At 48.2% G+C, this 20787-nt stretch overlaps 1 protein-coding gene across 5 annotated transcripts in view; it reads left to right on the top strand.

The window, feature by feature from the left end:
* Window positions 1–20787, top strand: part of OGDH (oxoglutarate dehydrogenase) — a 96823-nt gene that overhangs the window by 57970 nt on the left and 18066 nt on the right. For 4 of the 5 annotated variants that reach the window (XM_025381113.1, XM_025381114.1, XM_025381112.1 and 1 more), the window contains 6 exons: window positions 2807–2922; window positions 9720–9874; window positions 10341–10487; window positions 11098–11188; window positions 12203–12382; window positions 17791–17919. In XM_025381113.1, the coding sequence (XP_025236898.1) occupies window positions 2807–2922; window positions 9720–9874; window positions 10341–10487; window positions 11098–11188; window positions 12203–12382; window positions 17791–17919 (818 nt within the window). The remainder of the gene's footprint in view (window positions 1–2806; window positions 2923–9719; window positions 9875–10340; window positions 10488–11097; window positions 11189–12202; window positions 12383–17790; window positions 17920–20787) is intronic. The other variant, XM_025381115.1, reaches the window with a different exon arrangement.

Here is a 20787-nt window from a genome sequence, read left to right as displayed (position 1 = left end):
GGGCCCAACCTTGTTATTGCTGGCAGAGGTGGAAGTCCTTCTCCCACTCAAGTATCCACTGTTACTGGGGTTAGGGGAAGGGGCTGATGCATTACCTCCCAGAGAGGAGGACATTTTGGATTCCCTCTTGGGCCTTCGCTGAAACCTCTGGGATGGGGTTGGGTGCTAGGGCCCATTACAGCCTGGTGAGGGCGGGGTCACAGTGTTTTCTCTGGTATTTGGCTGTAGTAGAGCAGTTTTTGTCTAAAAGTTTTTTGTCTTGATAGGCTACCTCTTTCCTGGTCTTTTGATAGAGAGCAGCTTTTGTCGGGCTTTTGTTATCAAATACACCTCTTAAAGTTTTGGGGTTGCTGGTTCTTCTGCTCCAAGTCTGCGGTATTTGAAGCAAAAAAGAAACTCCAGGGAACTCCTTGGTGTATTTTGCCTTGAGACGTCCCTAGCCGGTGTGCCTTATTCTCTCCACCTTTCGGAGTTGTCTTATGATCGTTTTGCATATAACGTCTAGGATTTTTAGTTGTACTTATTGGGGGAGTAGGGAAGAATATGTCTACTCCACTTTCACAAAGCACTCATCTATAGATTTAGTTTCTCAGATAGCTAAAGAACTAAAAGTGTACCAGCAGTTCTGAGGCTCTAGAACTATGAACTCAGGATGATAGAAGTGAAAAACCATCACATGGTGAGGTCAGGGGATATCTGTAGGCCCCTACTTCACAGGGTCTTCATGCTGAAAGATTGCAGCCAATATGCAGTCCTTATCTGGGGGCATACACTGGACTGATTAGTTTCACAATCAAAATATTTCCCAACAAAATGTGCATTGTTATTCTGGTCCCCAATCAGCTGCACCTGGCCTGAGTTTTTTAGTCAGGAAAAATTTCTCAAAGATGATTCTGTTTTTCCTCCATAAATACTATAGGGCAATTGCCTGAAAGCCGGGCCATAAATGGCAAGAGCCTTGTACTTCACCTAGGCCCAAGTGGTTGCTGTGCCTTCAGTGTTGACAGACTAACAGGAGGGAATGGGTAGGCAGGCTTAACTAAGCCACTACTACCATCACCACCCTCCAGGTTAAAAAAAAAAAAAAAAGCCAGATTTGCTTTGTTTTAATAAAACAAACAGGGCTTGGAAAATACAGAGTTTGCTTGTAAGACTTAAAAAACAAAACAAGGGCGGGCGCTGTGGTTCACGCCTGTAATCCCAGCGCTTTGGGAGGCCGAGGCAGGCGGATCACGAGGTCAGGAGATCGAGATCATCCTGGTTAACACAGTGAAACCCCGTCTCTACTAAAAATACAAAAAATTAGCCGGGCGTGGTGGTGGGTGCCTGTAGTCCCAGCTACTCGGGAGGCTGAGTCGGGAGAATGGCATGAACCTGAGAGGCAGAGCTTGCAGTGAGCCGAGATCGCACCACTGCACTCCAGCCTGGGCGACAGAGCGAGACTCCGGCTCAAAACAAAAAAAAAAAACCTCTCCTAAAGCATTAGATAAATAAAGGCTGTAGTTCCCAAACCATGCTTGAATCAATCTCCTTGGGAGAATCGTGGACCCACCCTGAGACTCACTGAGTCGGTACCAGGGTTGGAGCCTCGAAACAAGCCTTTTTATATATCTCCAAGGAGATCAAAATACACAATTGTGTTTGCAAACTACCATCTTTAACCCTGTGCTGGACCCTTACGTCTCACAGTGGCTCCTTTTAGTCTTAATTTGGCCAGGAAACAATGAGAACATTTCATCAGGTCCAGTCAGATGTTGGAGACTTTGCAGAATACCGGTTCATTGTGCATTCCTGGAGCCTGAGAAAATGCTGATGTAAGGTATTCAAGTGCTAGTGACTCTTGAACTGTGCTTTTTGCTGTACTGTAGCTGATATATTATGTCAGGAGAGATGCCAAACTGGATAAAAGAATGTATGGTGTCATTTGATAGTCTTCCTCTTTGATACAACAAGATGAAACAAGCATATAATGCCAGGGAAAGAGCTCTTCCAGCATTATTCTTTCTCAAACTGAGATGCACTTTCATGTGAGGTGGTGTCTTCCCCCACAGTGCTGCAGCCAATATTAGTGCTTACTTAGTTGGTTCCCACTGAGTGATTGGAGTCGGGAGAATGGAGGGTTACACCTGTGACTGCTGAGTATTGCCTGCAGAATGGGCTCAGAACGCACAGTTCAGGAATTTCAGAAGAGGACGTCCTTAATCCAAGGCCGGTGGCTGTTTGCACGCTGCTGTACTGCCCAGTGGTGCACCCCTGCCTGGAGCTCCAACAGACCACTTGACTTCTGGTGACGGTTTCTCCCTCACTTCTTAGTCCCCCTCTCCCAGCTCTTTGACATTCACCACATACATATATTATTGTCATATGATCTGTTCTTCTATATCAGTTCTTCATTTTCTGCTTTAATTCCTCCTTAACTATTGTATTGATTTTTGATTGACTTACCCAGTGCCTTTTCATGGACCTCTCTTCCCACCCCCAAAATTGGTTATCTTTGGGACCTTGAAATAAATTTGTCTCTAAATTATGAATAATTGGTGTACGTAACTAACATATGCATAATATGAATTTTATTGTGACTTACCTGTCATACTCTAACATCCTCAGCTTCTATTTATTGCTAAAGTTTGTGTTTCTGGCTGTAAAATATTACTTATTTCACATATATCAGGGGCTTTTTATATGATTTTTTTCTTCTCTTTTTGCTCCCTTGGGGAGTTCCTCCCCCTTTCCATAAACTGTGGTCCCTGCGTGGCCGTGCCCCGTCCCTCCTCATCGGGCTTGTCCTGCCCACATCGCCCTGCAGGATTCTATGGCCTGGACGAGTCTGACCTCGACAAGGTTTTCCACTTGCCCACCACCACTTTCATCGGGGGACAGGAATCAGCACTTCCTCTGCGGGAGATCATCCGTCGGCTGGAGGTAAGAACAGTTTCTGGAAAAATCTAGTGGACTTTTTAAGAACTTGTATTAGCAGGATGGCTTTGAGGCTAGTTTTATTTTTTTTTCTTTGTCCTTTTTATTTTTTCTCTGAGACAGAGTTACTGTCACCCAGGCTAGAATGCAGTGACACAGTTGGGCTCACTGCAGCCTCAACCTCCCAGTCTCAAACCATCCTCCCACCCCAACCTCTCGTAGCTGGGACTGCTGGTACACACCACCATGCCCAGCTAATTTAGTTTTTCATTTTTTATTGTAGAGATGAGGTCTTACTGTGTTCCTCAGGCTGGTCTCAAATGCCTGGGCTCAAGTCATCCTACCTCAGCCTCTCGAAGTGCTGGGATTACAGGCATGAACCGGTCCTGTCTTTTTCAAAATTGTAAGGAAGGAGGACTTTTGTTGTTGTTGTTGCCATTTTATAGATAGAAACCAATGGTTTTGCGATCAGCCAGATAGGGGAAGTAAACTCTGCTTTCAGATCCCACTAGGAGTTTATTACAGGTGGTAGGAGAGTCACCTCAACCCTGAGGGACAGGCCTCAAGTCAAGGGTGGCTTCCTGCACAGCTCACTGCCAGGGCTGCTGAGTGGTGGCCATTCTTCTTCTTCCCTCTCTCCCTCTGTTCCTCTCATCCTTCTGTTTTGTTTCATTTTTTTCCTTCTCTCTGGACTCTGTTAGTACTAAGCCTGCCAGGGATTTCTTTCATGCACACACATTATAGACAGTGGCTAAGAGTTGTGGCTGTGCTGTTAGGCCACCTGTGTCTAGTTCTTCCATCCTGGGCAAGTCATAGCCTCCCTCAGTATAAGGGTGACTTCCATGCCCATTGCAGAGGGGAGAATGGATTTGATGAGAGGTCCATGCCAAGAGCTGGCTATTACTGTTACTTAATGCTGTTCCTGGTATTCAGAGCTAAAGGATCCAGGTTAAAATAAACTGAGGAAATACTCTGGAATGGAACCCTCAGAATTGAGCATATAAATCACCTGGGGTCCGCCTGTCATGCACAGTCTGAATCCTGACGTCCCTAACTAACCCAAGTTGAACCACACTGGCCATTAGGGCTCTCTGAGGCTGTTCCTCTCATGGCTGGACACATTAGAACCACCTGGAGAGCTTACAGAACTGATACCCAGGCCACAGCCCAGGTCCCCTAAATCAGAATCCCCCTAGCACCCCAGGGATTAACCCTTGCTGCAGCAAGTGAATTTTAATTTAAAATTCTCTTGTCAGTGTTTCCACAGTTGGTTGCACGTGGCTTAAAAAGATCTGCGTGTCCAGGCCAGGCACGGTGTCTCACACCTGTAGTCCCAGCACTTTGGGAGGCCGAGACAGGTGGATCACAAGGTTGGGAGTTCAAGACCAGCCTGGCCAAGATCATGAAATGCTGTCTCTATTAAAAATACAAAAGTTAGCCAGGTGTCATGGCGGGTTCCTGTAATCCCAGCTACGTGGGAGGCTGAGGCAGAGAATTGCTAGAACCCGGGAGGGGGAGGTTGCAGTGAGCAAAGATCACACCACTGCACTCCAGCCTAAGCAACAGAGCAAGACTCCATCTCAAAAAAAAACCTGAGTGTCCAGTGCTGGCACTTTCTGTAGTTTATGATGAGCATCCTGAAGTATTGTCAGCATCTCATCTTGGAGCTGCTTCACCGCCTGCCTTCCTCACTTGTTGGGGAGAAAGGGGTGGAAACTAGAACTGTGTGCCAGCATCAGAAGCTTATGGCTAATGGGATGTATTAGGCACCAGGAGGGAGTGATAAGGCTTAATCCAAGAAGAATGAACCTTTGGGTCCTTCCTGTCGCCTTTATCTGCACCCGCATGACCACACTGACGATAGTTTCTAGTTCTGCCTACTAAGCCACATGTTACTATTGGGCACTTGAAATGTACAGAATATTTGAATGACTTTTTTTTTTTTTTTTTTTGAGACGGAGTCTCGCTCTGCCGCCCAGGCTGGAGTGCAGTGGCCGGATCTCAGCCCACTGCAAGCTCCGCCTCCCGGGTTTACGCCATTCTCCTGCCTCAGCCTCCCGAGCAGCTGGGACTACAGGCGCCTGCCACCTCGCCCGGCTAGTTTTTTGTATTTTTTAGTAGAGACGGGGTTTCACCGTGTTAGCCAGGATGGTCTCGATCTCCTGACCTCGTGATCCGCCCGTCTCGGCCTCCCAAAGTGCTGGGATTACAGGCTTGAGCCACCGCCCCCAGCCTAATGACTTTTTAAGTGTTGAAAAGACAATGTTTGATATATTGGGTCAAATAAAATAGGAAAATTTCATGTGGGTCTACTAGAAAAATAAATTACATATGTGGCTCACGTAATGTTTCTATTGAATGTTGCTGATCTATAGAAGTTCTTGTGTTGCCTGGACCCCCACAAATGGCACCCCATATAGCTTCTCCAAGTGGCCCTACCCCCAAATTATTTCACTGCTCACGTGTTCTACCCAGTTCCCTCAGTGTATTTTCTGTTACAGCAGCCGTCTGGTGAGACCAGTCTGCACTAAGAGTAGACTCAGCACTAATACCTTTTACCTCAGAGGAGTCCCCTGTGGGGAGCCTGGCAGCTCATCTTTTTTTTTCCTTTTTTTTTTTTTTTTTTTTTTTGAAACAGGGTCTCACTCTGTCGCCCAGGCTGGAGGGCAGTGGCACAATCATGGCCCGCTGCAGCCTCAACCTCTGGGATTAAGCGATCCCCCTACCTCAGCTACCTCAGCCTCCCGAGTAGCTGGGACTATAGGAGAGCACTACCATGCCTGGCTAATTTTTTTATTTTTTATGGAGATGAGATCTCACCATGTTGCCCAGGCTGATCTTGAATTCCTGGACTCAAGTGATCCTCTTGCCTTGGTCTCCCAAAATGCTGGGATTACAGGCATGAGCCACTGCGCCTGGCCCCAGCAGCTCATCCTTAACATGCTCTCACATTGGAAAGCTCCCATAGAGTCACCATCTCCATAGCACATCACAGTGTCATCTCTCGGGGGCCTCTTCAGCACCTTCCTTCCCAGACAGCAAAATGAGGGGCAGAGGCATTGATGTCCCTATGGCTAACTTCCTCTCTGAATCTTGCATCCCAAGTAGTTCCAATTTCATCATACGAAGGGGGTGTAGGGAGCTGAAGCATGTTGAAGGGCTGCCTCCCTTTCAGTCCAGTTGATGCCAGAGCCCTGGAGTTGGCTCTTGTTGTCGGAGACAGTTGGACCTGTACCCAGGAGTCTAAGGCTGTACGCCCTCCTGGCCCCAGAGTGGCCTCAACTTAGAAGACTCCATTTTCACAACAGTTTACAGACATTTGCATAAACTTCTCAGCACCCTGCCTGATGGTGATGCTTTACTTACATTTAATGTATGTGTATGTTAGATTGGTGGTATAATCAGACATCTTAAGCTATTGATCGTGTGACGTGGTGGTCAATTTGTACCTTTTTCAAAAATTAGAGGGGATTGGCTGGGCGCAGTGGCTCATGCCTGTAATCCCAGCACTTTGGGAGGCCGAGGCGGGCGGATCACAAGGTCAGGAGATCGAGACCATCCTGGCTAACGTGATGAAACCCCGTCTCTACTAAAAATACAAAAAATTAGCCGGGCGTGGTGGCGGGCACCTGTAGTCCCAGCTACTCAGGAGGCTGAGGCAGGAGAATGGCGTGAACCCGGGAGGCAGAGTTTGCAGTGAGCTGAGATCACACCACTGCACTCCAGCCTGGGGGACAGAGCAAGACTCAGTCTCCCAAAAAAAAAAGAAAGAAAATATGGTTTGGGGTTGTCTCAGTCCTTTTTGTATTGCTATAAAGGGATACCTGGGGTTGGATAATTTATAAAGAAAAAGGGTTTATTTGGCTCACAATCTAATTGGGCATCTATCTGCATTTGGTGAGGGCCTCAGGCTGCTTCCACTCGTGGCTGGAAGGCAGAGGCGAGCCTGCTTGTGCAGAGATCACATGGTGGGAGGGGAAGCAAGAGAGAGAGCAGAGAGGTGCCAGACTCTTTTTAGCAGCCAGCTCTCTCAGGAACTGATAGAGCAAGAACCCACTCACCTCTGAGTGAGGGCGTTAATCTACTCATGAGGGATCTGCCCTCACAACCAAAACATCTCCCATGTGGCCCCACTTCCAACATTGGGGATCAAATTTCAGCATGAAGTTTGTGAGGGAACAAACGGGTTAATGAAAATACCTTAAATAGCCAGGCATGGTGACTCGCGCCTGTAATCCCGGCACTTTGGGAGGCCAAGGCGGGCAGATCACAAGGTCAGGAGATCGAGACTATCCTGGCTAACATGGTGAAACCTGTCTCTACTAAAAATACAAAAAGAAATTTGCCGGGCGTGGCATGCACCTGTATACCCAGCTACTCAGGAGGCTGAGCAGGAGAATCGCTTGAACCCGAGAGGTGGAGGTTGCAGTGAGCCAGGATCGCACCACTGCACTCCAGTCTGGGCGACAGAGGGAGACTCCGTCTCAAAAAAAAAAAAAAAAAAAAAAAAGCTAGCTGCAGTGGCTCATGCTTGTAATCCCAGCACTTTGGGAGGCCAAGGCGGGCGGATCACAAGGTCAGGAGATGGAGACCGTCCTGGCTAAGACGGGGAAACCCCATCTCTACTGAAAATACAAAAAATTAGCTGGGCGTGGTGGTGGGCGCCTGTAGTCCCAGCTACTCAGGAGGCTGAGGCAGGAGAATGGTGTGAACCTGGGAGGCAGAGCTTGCAGTGAGCCGAGATTGCGCCACTGCACTCCAGCCTGGGTGACAGAGCGAGACTCCGTCTCAAAAATTAATTAATTAATTAATTAATTTTAAAAAAACTTAAATACTAGGGTCTTTCCCAGCAGGACTTTCTCTTTTAGTTTCTAGGCAAGATTTTGCTTCTTTTGACTTGGATAATAACTAGAGTATTGTGGTTGGCCATAATTTTGAGTTCAGGCAAAGTTTGCTTTGTTTCATGGTCATGAAGCATGTGTGCAGGGATAGCTCACCCTCCTCTGCAAAGAACAGGACTGGTCTCAGATTCAGCACATCCTTTAACTGCTCATGCCAGCTGGTCTCACTGTCTGTTGTGAAAACCAAGTGGGCTCATGGATGAGAGCTGCTGAGCAGGACCAAACACAAAGTACTCTGGCAGCAGTGGCTGCTGTAAAGGCAGTTAGAGGAGGCTTTGGGGGTCTGTAAAGTATCTGTTGGCCCACATCAGGGCCTGTCTTCTTTTTATTCCATGCTGACTTGCAGTTTGCTCTCAGACTCTCATTCTGGTCCTCCAGGGCAGCTGTGCAGATCGAGCTTTGGGCCTCTGCAGGAGTACCAGGATGAGGGCAGCCCCGGAGGGATTTCTTTTTCTTTTTTTTTTGAGAGGGAATCTCACTCTGTCGCCCAGGCTGGAGTGCAGTGGCACAATCTCAGCTCACTGCAACCTCCGCCTCCCGGGTTCAAGCGATTCTCCTGCCTCAGCCTCCTGAGTAGCTGGGACTACAGGCACGCGCCACCACACCTGGCTAATTTTTGTATTTTTAGTAGAGACGGGGTTTCACCATATTGGTCAGGCTGGTCTCAAACTCCTCACCTCGTGATCCACCTGCCTCAGCCCCCCAAAGTGCTGGGATTACGGCGTGAGCCACCGCGCCTAGCCCCGAGATGAATTTCTAAGAGCCTGGTGCCTCCTCTCGCTCCTGGCACCTCTCCTCTTCCTGACTTCCTCCCTGCTGAGCTCTGCAGATCTGGATGCTGCTTCCTCACCTAGCTGTGGGTGTGAATGTGGTGCAGGACGTCTTGACCTGCTCAGGATCCTGACTTTTGTCTTACGGGCAATCTTGCTCCTGAGGCAGAAGGATCATTTGAGCCCAGAAGTTTAAGACCAGCTTGGGCAACATATTGAGACCTCATCTCTCCAAAAAATTCAAAACACGAGGCAGGAAGATCACATGAGCCCAAGAGGTTGAGGCTGCAGTGGGCCCTGATAGCACTACTGCACTCCTGCCTCGATGACAGAGAGAGACCCTGCCTCAAAAAATAAATAAATAAAATTTTTTAAAAACCTGCAGATCTTAAACAGCTACCGAGCCTGTGACACCCTCTGGGTATTTCCTGTCATGGGTGCTGGTACAGGTCTGACCTTGATGACAGCCTGTCTTCCCTGGGGAAGGACCCAGTTCTACAACTGTTGCGGTCTGTGCTTCTTGCCACAAAGGTAACAGAGTAGAACTGGGGTTGTTCCTTGGCCTGGCCCTTGGAAGGCTAGGAGGTTCTCTGTGTACAAGTGACCCAGGTCCCCGAAGGAAGTACTTCATGACCCTATGAAGAGGGCTTCTGCCTGGCAGCCACTCCATGCCATCCTCAGTCACACTTGACTGAGGTACATTTTAGAACAAGCCTCCTGCTCATCCCCTCCTTCTGCCTGAATGGGCAGTCAGCACTCTTCATTCAGCCAGGCCTGGTTAGAAAACCCCTTGACTGGGCCGGGCGCGGTGGCTCAAGCCTGTAATCCCAGCACTTTGGGAGGCCGAGGCGGGTGGATCACGAGGTCAGGAGATCGAGACCATCCTGGCTAACATGGTGAAACCCCGTCTCTACTAAAAATACAAAAAAACTAGCCGGGCGAGGTGGCGAGCGCCTGTAGTCCCAGCTACTCGGAGGCTGAGGCGGGAGAATGGCGTGAACCCGGGAGGCAGAGCTTGCAGTGAGCCGAGATCACGCCACTGCACTCCAGCCTGGGCGACAGAGCGAGACTCCGTCTCAAAAAAAAAAAAAAAAAAAAAAACCCCTTGACTGTGTGTTTCTGTATGGAATAGATGGCCTACTGCCAGCATATTGGGGTGGAGTTCATGTTCATCAATGACCTGGAGCAGTGCCAGTGGATCCGGCAGAAGTTTGAGACCCCTGGAATCATGCAGTTCACAAATGAGGAGAAGCGGACCCTGCTGGCCAGGCTTGTACGGTCCACCAGGTATGGGTCTGGCCCTGGGCCATGGGGCAGACATTCCTAGGGAAGCAGCGACCCTCTATTGTTCGGGCCTGTGTGCAGCCTGTTGGCCGAGGTGAGAGGGGGTTTGGGGTGGTGCAGGCAAAGCTCCAGCTGCAAATGTGTGAAGAGACACCAGGCAAGTAGAGTCAGCCTTCAGAGCAACCTCTGCCTCCTGAATTCAAGCGATTCTCTTGCCTCAGCCTCCTGAGTAGCAGGGATTACAGGCACATACCACCACAGCCAGCTAATTTTTACATTTTTAGTAGAGGTGGGGTTTCACCATGTTGGCCAGACTAGTCTCGAACTCCTGACCTTAGGTGATCTGCCCACCTCGGCCTCTCAGAGTGCTGGGATTACAAGCATGAGCCACCGTGCCTGGCCCAGAACCCCCTCTTTTGGATCAGGAAGAGTGACATTGCCCTTCAAGGTGTCTTGGTTCCCTGTCCAGGTTTGAGGAGTTCCTACAGCGGAAGTGGTCCTCTGAGAAGCGCTTTGGTCTAGAAGGCTGTGAGGTACTGATCCCTGCCCTCAAGACCATCATCGACAAGTCGAGTGAGAACGGCGTGGACTACGTGATTATGGGCATGCCACACAGGTATGGCTAAGGGCGCGCCCCACCTGGTTTCTCACCATCCCTGTGGGCTGTGTAGGAGGCACCAGGTAAAGGCACTGAGAGAGCAGCTGTTTCCTCCTTGAGTGCCAGTTGTGAGTCTGGGCTCATCTGGTTCCTGAGGGTGTGTTGTTTTGCAGGCGATTCTCACATTCCCTGCCTCTGGAAGACTGCAAAGTCATGATCACAGCCAAAGCCACATGTAGTTTCAGACTGGCGTTTGGCCTTACATTGCATTTTTATGAAAGTTAAACCCAGGTTCCCTGGTTGGGGTCTAACCTGGAGGGAAGGCTGCTTCCTGACATTGGAGGGGAGGCCAAGACTGTGAAAATAGGGAAGGTATAGGGAGGGAGGAGGGTAAGGAAGCCTCAGGCCCATGGTGTTGCTGCACCTTCTACCTTTCTGCTGCCTACCATGGCCTTGATTGCCCAGCAGGCTCAGTTCCCACATTAGCTCCAGTTCACAGCTATCCTTGGGCTGTAAACCAAGGAGGTGCCGTGCCCTGGGGGAGGGAGAGGGGATTGTAACACCCTCATCTGCCATCTGGAAGCCGTGACCTCAGGCTCTGCTCACCCTACTCTCCGGTATGTTCCAGAGGGCGGCTGAACGTGCTTGCAAATGTCATCAGGAAGGAGCTGGAACAGATCTTCTGTCAATTCGATTCAAAGCTGGAGGCAGCTGATGAGGTGACGCACCTGCATAGAGACACATCCAGCATAGCCCCAACTTACACAAGACCCCTGGCTCTACTTCTTTCTTAGAATGACTTATGGGGGTTGGTTCTTCTGTACCATTTGTGATTTGCCTTCCTTGTTGGAAGAATTTTAGTGTTGGAACAAAGGTGGCCAGTGGCCCACCTCCTGGTCAGAGGTCCGGCAGCCCCACTCTGAGTGCAGGGGTGTGTCCCCTCTGGCTGAGGGACATTCTCCCTATGCCCTGGATGAGAATGATCCTGGGACAAGGCCTCCATGTCCTTCTACGTTGGGTTCTTGGGAGTAGAAATCCCATATAAGGCTGGGCGTGGTGGCTCATGCCCCGTAACCTCAACACTTTGGGAGGCTGAGGCAGGTGGATCGCAGGAGTTCGAGACCAGCCTGACCAACATGGAGTAACCCCATCTCTACTAAAAATATAAAATTAGCCAGGCATGGTGGCGCATGCCTGTAATCCCAGCTACTTGGGAGGCTGAGGCAGGAGAATCACTTGAACCCAGAAAGTGGAGGTTGCAGCGAGCTGAGATCGTGCCGTTGCACTCCAGCCTGGGCAACAAGAGCGAAACTCCATCTCAAAAAAAAAAAAAAATTCCCGTTTAAAAGGGCTCTTTTAGGCCAGGCGCGGTGGCTCACGCCTGTAATCCCAGCACTTTGGGAAGCCAAGGCGGGCGGATCACGAGGTCAGGAGATGGAGACCATCCTGGCTAACACGGTGAAAACCCGTCTCTACTAAAAAATACAAAAAATTAGCCGGGCGCGGTGGTGGGCACCTATAGTCCAGCTGCTCGGGAGGCTGAGGCAGGAGAATGGTGTGAACCCAGGAGGCGGAGCTTGCAGTGAGCCAAGATCACACCACTGCACTCCAGTCTGGGCCACAGAGCCAGGCTCCGTCTCAAAAAAAAAAAAAAAAAAAAAAAGGGCTCTTTTGGAGACTGAGCATCTCCTTGGCCAGGGTGCAGGGTGCAAATTCACTGTTTACCCCATCAGGGCTCTGGAGATGTGAAGTACCACCTGGGCATGTATCACCGCAGGATCAATCGTGTTACCGACAGGAACATTACCCTGTCCCTGGTGGCCAACCCTTCCCACCTTGAGGCTGCTGACCCCGTGGTGATGGGCAAGACCAAAGCTGAGCAGTTTTACTGTGGCGACACTGAAGGGAAAAAGGTAAGGCCCAGAGAGAGGTGTGCAAGGCAGATCGTCAAGGCCCCATGTTCCAGCATGGAATTCTGCTCACCAACATAACCCAGAGCCCTGGGTGCATATGGACTTTAAAAAAATATTTAAAGTCGGTCAGTCGCAGTGGCTCACGCCTGTAATCCCAGCACTTTGGGAGGCTGAGGCAGGCAGATCACCTGAGGTCGAGAGTTGGAGACCAGCCTGACCAACATGGAGAAGCCCCATCTCTACTAAAAATACAAAATTAGCCGGGTGTGGTGGTACATGCCTGTAATTCCAGGTACTTGGGAGGCTGAGGCAGGAGAATAGCTTGAACCTGGGAGGCGGAGGTTGTGGTGAGCCGAGATCACACCCTTACACTCCAGCCTGGCAACAAGAGCGAAACTCTGTCTCAAAAAATATATATATATACACACACACACATATATATATAAAATCTATATATATGTGTGTGTGTATATATATATAAAATCAACTTTTCAAGAATAGCAATAGTAAAACAGTCCTGCTTATAGTGTTCCTTCTCCTGAAGTTGTAATTGTCAGAACTATGTGGGAAGTTTGCTTTTGTCCTCACCAAATCTGTGAAGGAGCCAGGTTTGCAGTTATTCTAAATGGACAGAGATGTTTTCACTGAAAAGGAGGAGAGTCTGAGAGACTCTGTAAGGAAAAAGTGTAGGTGGCCTGAAGGAGAAATTGTAGAACTGAGACTTGTCAGGAGAGTAGTGCCTGCTGTGATCAGAGGCGGGAGCTCATGGGCTGGTTGAAGACCAAGGAGGGCTCAGGCTGCAGGCAGGTGGGGTCCTGCTTCACCATTTCTGGTCATGTGACTGAGTGTTGGGGGTTGGCTCGCCAGCCTGCTTGTGTAGAAATAGTCTTAACAGATTGTTAAGTTTGCCCTTATTTAACTTAAAGATAGAATCTTGTCTGACAAATTTTATATTTCCTATTAATGATGACCTAAAAACCAAATAATCAGAAAAAAATCAAATATTTATAATGTTTTATGTGTGGGTTCTAGGAAACATACAAAGCAGGCATCCCCACTTTTCTCTCCAGAGCCTCCTGTTCTTTTTAGAAAAAAGGTCGTGTGTAAAGAAGCAAATAGCACACATACAGCGTGATAGGAAACTGTGGAGTTAGCTGCAAAGAGCTTTGGAAGAGGTGTGCGGGGGTGTGGGCTAGAGTTGGACCAAGGATAGAAGGGAGACCCTTTATCAGCAGAGCAGGTAGTTGTCGTTTTATTCGAGAAGTGGCTGGATTTAGGGAGGTGGGAAGGGAAGAATGTTTTCTGGAGATGTAAGAGCAAAGATGTAAGGTAAATTGGGGACACAGAGCAGGGATGGGCCAGCCTCCTAGTTGTGCCCTGGAAAGAGGTCAGGTCTGTGTTAGAAGTGGAACCAATTGGCCCAGCACGGTGGCCCACGCCTGTAATCCCAACACTTTGGGAGGCCGAGGTGGGTGGATCAGCTGAGGTCAGGAGTTCGAGACCATCCTGGCTAACACAGTGAAACCCCATCTCTACTAAAAATACAAACAAAATTAGCTGGGCATGGTGGCACATGCCTGTAGTCTCAGCTACTCAGAAGGCTGAGGGGGGAGAATGTTTGAACCCAGGAGGCGGAGGTTGCAGTGAGCTGAGATCGCACCACTGCACTCTAACCTGGGTGACAGAGGGAGACTCCTTCTCAAAGAAAAAAAAACAAAGAAGTAGAACCAATTATTAGTTTACCAGGTTCTGTAATTTTAAATACTGTAAATCTACTCCTGTCATGCTCACAGGGTTAGAGGAAGGGAAACTGCCATCATAGGTAATGGAGCCTGGGCTGGAGAAGTGATTCTCGCATCTATCAATACTTGCTATAAAGAACGAGTATGACCCACAGGGACACAGAGGTCATTCCATGGCTTCAAGATCATGGGCCAGGACAGTGTCACAGAAACTTCAACTAGATGCAAAGAGGCCTCAACTCTGTTTGGGGAAACTGCAGCCCCCGCAGGCAGTAACAACACTGGGTGTCTGGGATGGGCTGGTCTGAGGCGAGATCGGCATGGGGAGACCAGCATTGTGATGACTAGTGCCTCTGGTATTTCCACCCTCCTGGGCACTTGCCCAGGCATTTGGACTGAGTAGTGGAATGAGATTACCGAAAACTTTGGGTAACTCCTACATTCATAGATTGTGGACAAAAATCCACTCTAGCAGTACTCCTCAGAATGTTGGAAATTTCCCAAAAAAGAATGAAATCATTGGAATAAAAGTGATAGAGTATATTTTAAACTGCTACAGATGGTCACACTGATTGGTCCCTTCATGAGACGCCAGGACAGGAGAGGCTGGTTAGTCCCTGATTTGCTCATAAGCCTGCATGTAGCTGAGTCCAAACTGTCAGTCCCTTTGTTTCCAGTCTGCACAGACCATGTTGTCACAAGTTTGCCCTTGCCCCAATATGGATAGCTGCCAAGCCCTCTTTCTGAGTCTCCTCGTCACCTTGCCTCAAGCCCTCCCATGTCCCCAGCAGGGTCAGTGTGGGGTCATTGCAGGCTCAGTCGTCTGCCTGTTCTTACTCCTCTTGACACCCATAGGACGTGATTTGATTTCTGTTAAATCCAGAACTCAGAGAGCTGAAGTGTGTGTTATGTAACTCTCAGCACTCGTGCAGAATTACATACTCTGTATAAGTGCAGCTGAGGTCATCCCATAATCTCATGCATGATTGTGAAACAGACCTGATTTGGCTCAGTGCTAATATGGCCTTTGGGATCTTTGTTCATGAAAGCATTTCCTCAGTGCAGCAATGCAACCTGCCACAAAGGGAGCACCCACTCCTGCCAGAGGTACGGCCCAGGCTGCCAGACACAAGGAGATTCCCCATGTGTCCTGGCTGTGATTTCAGCAGCCGGTTACCACAATACAGTATGGCATGGCGGTCGCAGTACAACATCACCAAGATGATCAAGAACAAATACCATGACAAGACGAAGACTGACTACAGGTGCCAGCAGAAGACAGACTGGACAGAAAAGTATCTGCAGGAAAAAACAACACACTATGGGGATCAGGAAAGCATGAAATGTCAGTGACTCAAAACCAATGGCTTTTACACTCAGGCAGCCTGGGCATCGTGGCAAAGCTGCACACCTCCAGGGGGGCCTGTAAGCAAACCAGATCCTTACATCCACATGCTGCTATCCTAGTGAGCACCTGCCACATCCACCCAAAGGCAGGACAGCTGTAGTTCTATTTTTAAAAATTCTAGGTTTTGTCCCTGACACACAAATCATGGGTCTTACCGTCCTACCAAGGATGACGCAGCACAGTGTTGAGGACCAGGGTAGTCACAAGAACTCAGGGAGGTGCAGGTCAGTAGGCCTATAGGCTGAGGCCACAGCAGGAGAAGGTCTGTTACATAACACCTTGGCTAGCCACAGCGTCTAGTTTTTTTGCTACACAGCCATCTAGATGGCATTTTGTAAAGATAAGATTAACATTTAAACCAATAGATTTTGAGTAAAGCAAATGACCTTGCACAACGTGAGTGGGCTTCATCCAGTCAATTCAAGGCCTTCGAGAAAAGACTGAGGTTCCCAGAAAAGAAGGAATTCTGCCTCCAGACAGCCTTCACACTTGAGCTGCAACATCAGCTCTGCCGTGGGTCTCCAGCCTGCCAGCCCGCCCTGCAGACTTTGCACTTGCCAGCCTGATTCCTTAAAAATCTGTCTTTCTCGGCCAGGCACGGTGACTCATGCCTGTCATCCCAGCACTTTGGGAGACTGAAGCAAGAAGATTGCTTGAACCCAGGAGTTCGAGACCAGCATGAGCAACATGGTGAAACCCCGTCTCTACAAAAAAATGCCAAAATTAGCCAGGCATGGTGGCATGTACTTGTATTCCCTGCTACTTGGGGGACTGAGGTGGGAAAATCACTTGAGCTTAAGAGGCAGAGGTTGCAGTGAGCTGAGATGGTGCCACTGCACTCCAGCCTGGGTGAGAGTGAGACCCTGCCTCAAAAAAAAAAAAAGAAAGAAAAAAAAATCATTCTCTCTCTCCCCCTCTTCCTCTTCACCCTATCAGTTCTGTCTCTGGAGAGCCCTTACTAATACAAGGGTTTTGAAGAGGTATAGGCTGTGTATCCAAGGAGTAGAGGTGGTGGGCTTACATGATTGTGGCATTGGGGACACTGAGTAAATCAGTAAACATATCTAAGGCAGTGGGGATGGAGTGTCTTGCAGTTGTAGGAGATATTTATAGGTATGGAAGGAGGTGGCCTAGAAAGTGTTGGATTAAAATTTGGAGGTACCAGTACAAACTCACAGTTTTATTACGTACACATACACAGAGAAATAGCTGTGTATATATGCGCATGCATATGCACACATATATTTTTTAGATCTATGCTGAATGGGCCTAGAAATGATGATATCCTGGCAGTGATGAGCATACAAATACTGGTCTTAAATCCTATCCTCTCCTGCAGGAAGCTGGCTTCTTAGAGAAACAGCTGATATTGTACAGGGCTGGACAGGGACAGTACAACATGAAGCTACAATGTTCTGTTGGTCAGGAAGCAAGGAAGTACTCATGAATGAAAGAGACCTGTCCCTGTTCACAGGAAAGGGAGGCCACTGGAAGGAGCTGCTCTCCATATCAACCTAGAACAATGTGAGCATTAAAATAACTAACAATATTAATGCAACCTGTCGAATAAAATAGGAACCATGAGTACACATTAACACGAGTAAATAAACAAGGGAGAAGGGAAAGCTCTTCCTTGCAGAGAGTGCCAACTAATAAATGTAGGAGTAACAGAAACTGGTGTTTGCCATCAACCCAAAGGGCTGGTTCAGACGCAGTTGTCCATACTGCTGAGGCTGGGGTGGAGGTTTGAGGAGGAACAGGATATAAAGTTTCTTCTCACAGAATACTACCACTATACTCATTGCCAAGGAAAACAATGGTGAGTGAAGGGGAGGATAGCAGACAGCGGCCTCCCAGGTGAGCAGAGTTAACCTGATCTGATGCAGCGTGTCCTTCCCAAGTGGGGACCCAAGATCTGTCAAGGGTGCAGAGACAGGAAGGATGAGGAGCTGCTCCAGGTTGGAGGAGCTGAAGAGACCTGGCAAGCGATGCTGCCCTCCCATGGTGGGGTCTGGGGTGGATGGCTAAGCTAGTGCTGCCCTCCCAGATGATGGCAGGGTGTGTTGGTGTTGAACAGACATACCAAGGTGCTAGCATGTTGGGGACTTGGGGCCCTGTGGACTTTCCTGCTACTTTCTATGTTTGAAATTATCTCAAAACGTTATTTTTGGAAAAACAAATGATGCATTTCCTCTGTTTGCCTTGTGGACTTGGCAATCCGAACATTTTGGATTTGGGGTCTCCTTTGGTGTCTACAGGTCATGTCCATCCTGTTGCATGGGGACGCTGCATTTGCTGGCCAGGGCATTGTGTACGAGACCTTCCACCTCAGCGACCTGCCATCCTACACAACTCACGGCACCGTGCACGTGGTCGTCAACAACCAGGTACCTCACACCAGCCTGAGGCTTTGCTGCTCACATCAGTCTTACTTAGAATGATATCTCTGAGTTATTTAGGATGTTCGCTGTTTTCTGATTATAAAAATACATCTGTTATTAAAAACCAAGTAATCCTAGCATTTTGGGAAGCCAAGGCAGAAGGATTGCTTCAGCCCACGAGTCTGAGACCAGCCTGAGCAATATATTGAGACCCCCTTTCTCTACAAAAAATTGAAAAATTAGCACTGGGTGACCAGGCGCGGTGGCTCAGGCCTGTAATCCCAGCACTTTGGGAGGCTGAGGCAGGTGGATCACCTGAGGTCAGGAGTTTGAGCCTGGCCAACATGGTGAAACCCCGTCTCTGCTGAAAGTACAAAATTAGCCGTGTGTGGTGGCACATGCCTGTGATCCCAGCTACTTGGGAGGCTGAGGCAGGAGAATTGCTTGGACCTGGGAGGTGGAGGTTGCAGTGAGCCAAGATTGTGCCATTGCATTCCAGCCTGGGTGACAAGAGCAAAACTCCATCTCAAAAAAAAAAGAGTCTTACTCCATCTTGAAGTCCTGACCCCAAGTTATCCACCCGCTTCAGCCTCCTAGAATGCTGGAATTACACACATGAGCCACCACACTCCCAGCTAGGATTCCAGTTTTTTCATGTCCTCATCAACTCTTGTTATTGTCTGTTTTATTCTAGTCATCCTAGAAGGTGTAAAGTGATAATCTCATTGTGGTTTTAATTTGCATTTCCCTAATGACTGGTGATGTGTGTGTCTTTTCATTTGCTTACTGGCTATTTGTATATCTTTGGGGAAATTTCTATTCAGATCCTTTGCCTATTTTTTGACTGGATTGTCTTTTTATTGTTGAGTTGTAAGAGTTCTTTATATATTCTGGATATGAGCCATGTATCTGATGATTTGCAAATATGGGACAATTTTGGTGTCCTTGGAAGCACAAAAGTTTTATTTTTTATCAAGCATAATTTATCTGTTTTTTCTTTTGTTCCTTGTGATTTTTGGTGCCATATCTAAGAAGGCTTTGCCTAACCCAGGGTCACAAAGTTTTACCTCCTATGCTTTCTTCTGAGTCTTAGAGTTTTAACGCTTAAATCTATGATCTGTTTTGAGTTAATTTTTGTGCATGGTGCAAAGAAGGAGTCCCGCTTCATTCTTTTGCACTTGGATACTGTTTTCAAATATAAATGATTCTGTCGCAAAGCATCTAATGGACAGAGCTAGCTCCAGTGGGTGGCTCCAGTTACCAAGAAGCAGATTTTAGTTGAATGAAAGGAAGAACTCTCAACAGTGAGACCTGTTCCAACAGGGGAACTGGCTCCACCAGAAGTTTTGGATTCCTCCTCCTTGGAAGTATTGGCACAGCTAGTGAGCGAGTTGTCAGGGTTGAAGTAGATGGGAGGGGTGAGAAGGGCCAGGGGTGAGAGGAGAAACCATTTGGCCCTAGAGTTCCTTTGGCTCCCAGACCAGCTTTGATGCTATGAACATGTATGTCCATATATCTCTTTAACACTCTGCTTTTTTTTCCCCCCTTTGAGACAGGGTCTTGCTCTGTTGCCCAGACTGAGGTGCAGTGGCATGATCATAGCTCACTGCAGCCTCCAACTCCTGGGCTCATGCAGTCCCCCCACCTCAGCCTCCCAAATAGCTGGAATTACAGGTGCGCACCACCATGCCCAGCTAATTTTTTCTTAAATTTTTCTTGTAGAGATAGGGTCTCTCTTTGTTGCCCAGGCTGCTCTTGAACTCCTGGGCTCAAGCAGTCCTCCCTCTTGGACCTCTCAAAGTGCTGGGATTATAGGCATGAGCCACTGTGCCTGACTGAAATCCTGCTTTCAGTTCTTTGGAGTATATATATCCAGAAGTGGAGTAGAATTGCTACATCATATGATAGCTCTATTTTTAACTTTTTGAGTAACTGCTTATTAGTTCTAATTTTATTTCTTTTTTTACATGTTCATAGCATCATAAATCAGCTTTTCCTCTTACCAAGATTTTCCTACTAACGCACTACCTCCCAAAAGTATACTAAGAGAGTGCATTGGTGGTATAGTGGTAAGTATAGCTGCCTCCAATAATATACTAGGAGGTATTATTAATACACCCATAATGGAAAAAAGTACAGAGTATATTTGGAGTATACCTCTGTCACATGTGTGTATGCACACCCACTAGTATAGATAACCCTGCCGGTAGATTGCACCTCCATTACACATGTGCACATCCACCCATGTAGATACTCCTGCTGGTAGAGTGCACCTCCATCATGTGTGCTCCCACCCAGATGTTCATGAAGGCACAGAAACTCGTAACAGTGGTGAACATTATGGAGAGGGCAGCTGAGACCTCAGCCTTGCAAAATGGGTTTCTTTCTGTGAAGTTCTAGCAGTAAGACATGTTATGATCACTGACTTCCTGCTGCAGGACCTTCTTTACATGCTGAAGCCCCAGATGGGCGATGCTGGCTTCAATACCAGCTGAGATTGTTCAGGGCTCTCTTTTGTGTCAGGCTCTAGTACATCTTTTTTTTTTTTTTTTTTTTGAAACAGAGTCTTGCTCTCTCGCCCAGGCTGGAGTGCAGTGGCGCGATCTCAGCTCACTGCAAGCTCCGCCTCCTGGGTTCACACCATTCTCCTGCCTCAGCCTCCTGAGTAACTGGGACTACAGGCGCCCACCACCACGCCCAGCTAATTTTTTGTATTTTCGATAGAGATGGGGTTTCACCGTGTTAGCCAGGATGGTCTCAATCTCCTGACCTCGTGATCCACCCGCCTCGGCCTCCCAAAGTGCTGGGATTATAGGCGTGAGCCACCGCGCCCGGCCCATAATTTTTTTTTTAGTGTTCTCGTCAGTGTCTGAC

This window comes from Theropithecus gelada, chromosome 3 (assembly GCF_003255815.1).
Source record: "Theropithecus gelada isolate Dixy chromosome 3, Tgel_1.0, whole genome shotgun sequence".
NCBI lineage: Eukaryota > Metazoa > Chordata > Mammalia > Primates > Cercopithecidae > Theropithecus > Theropithecus gelada.
Note: the sequence above shows the minus strand (reverse complement) of the source record. Positions and strands in the feature narration are given on the sequence as shown.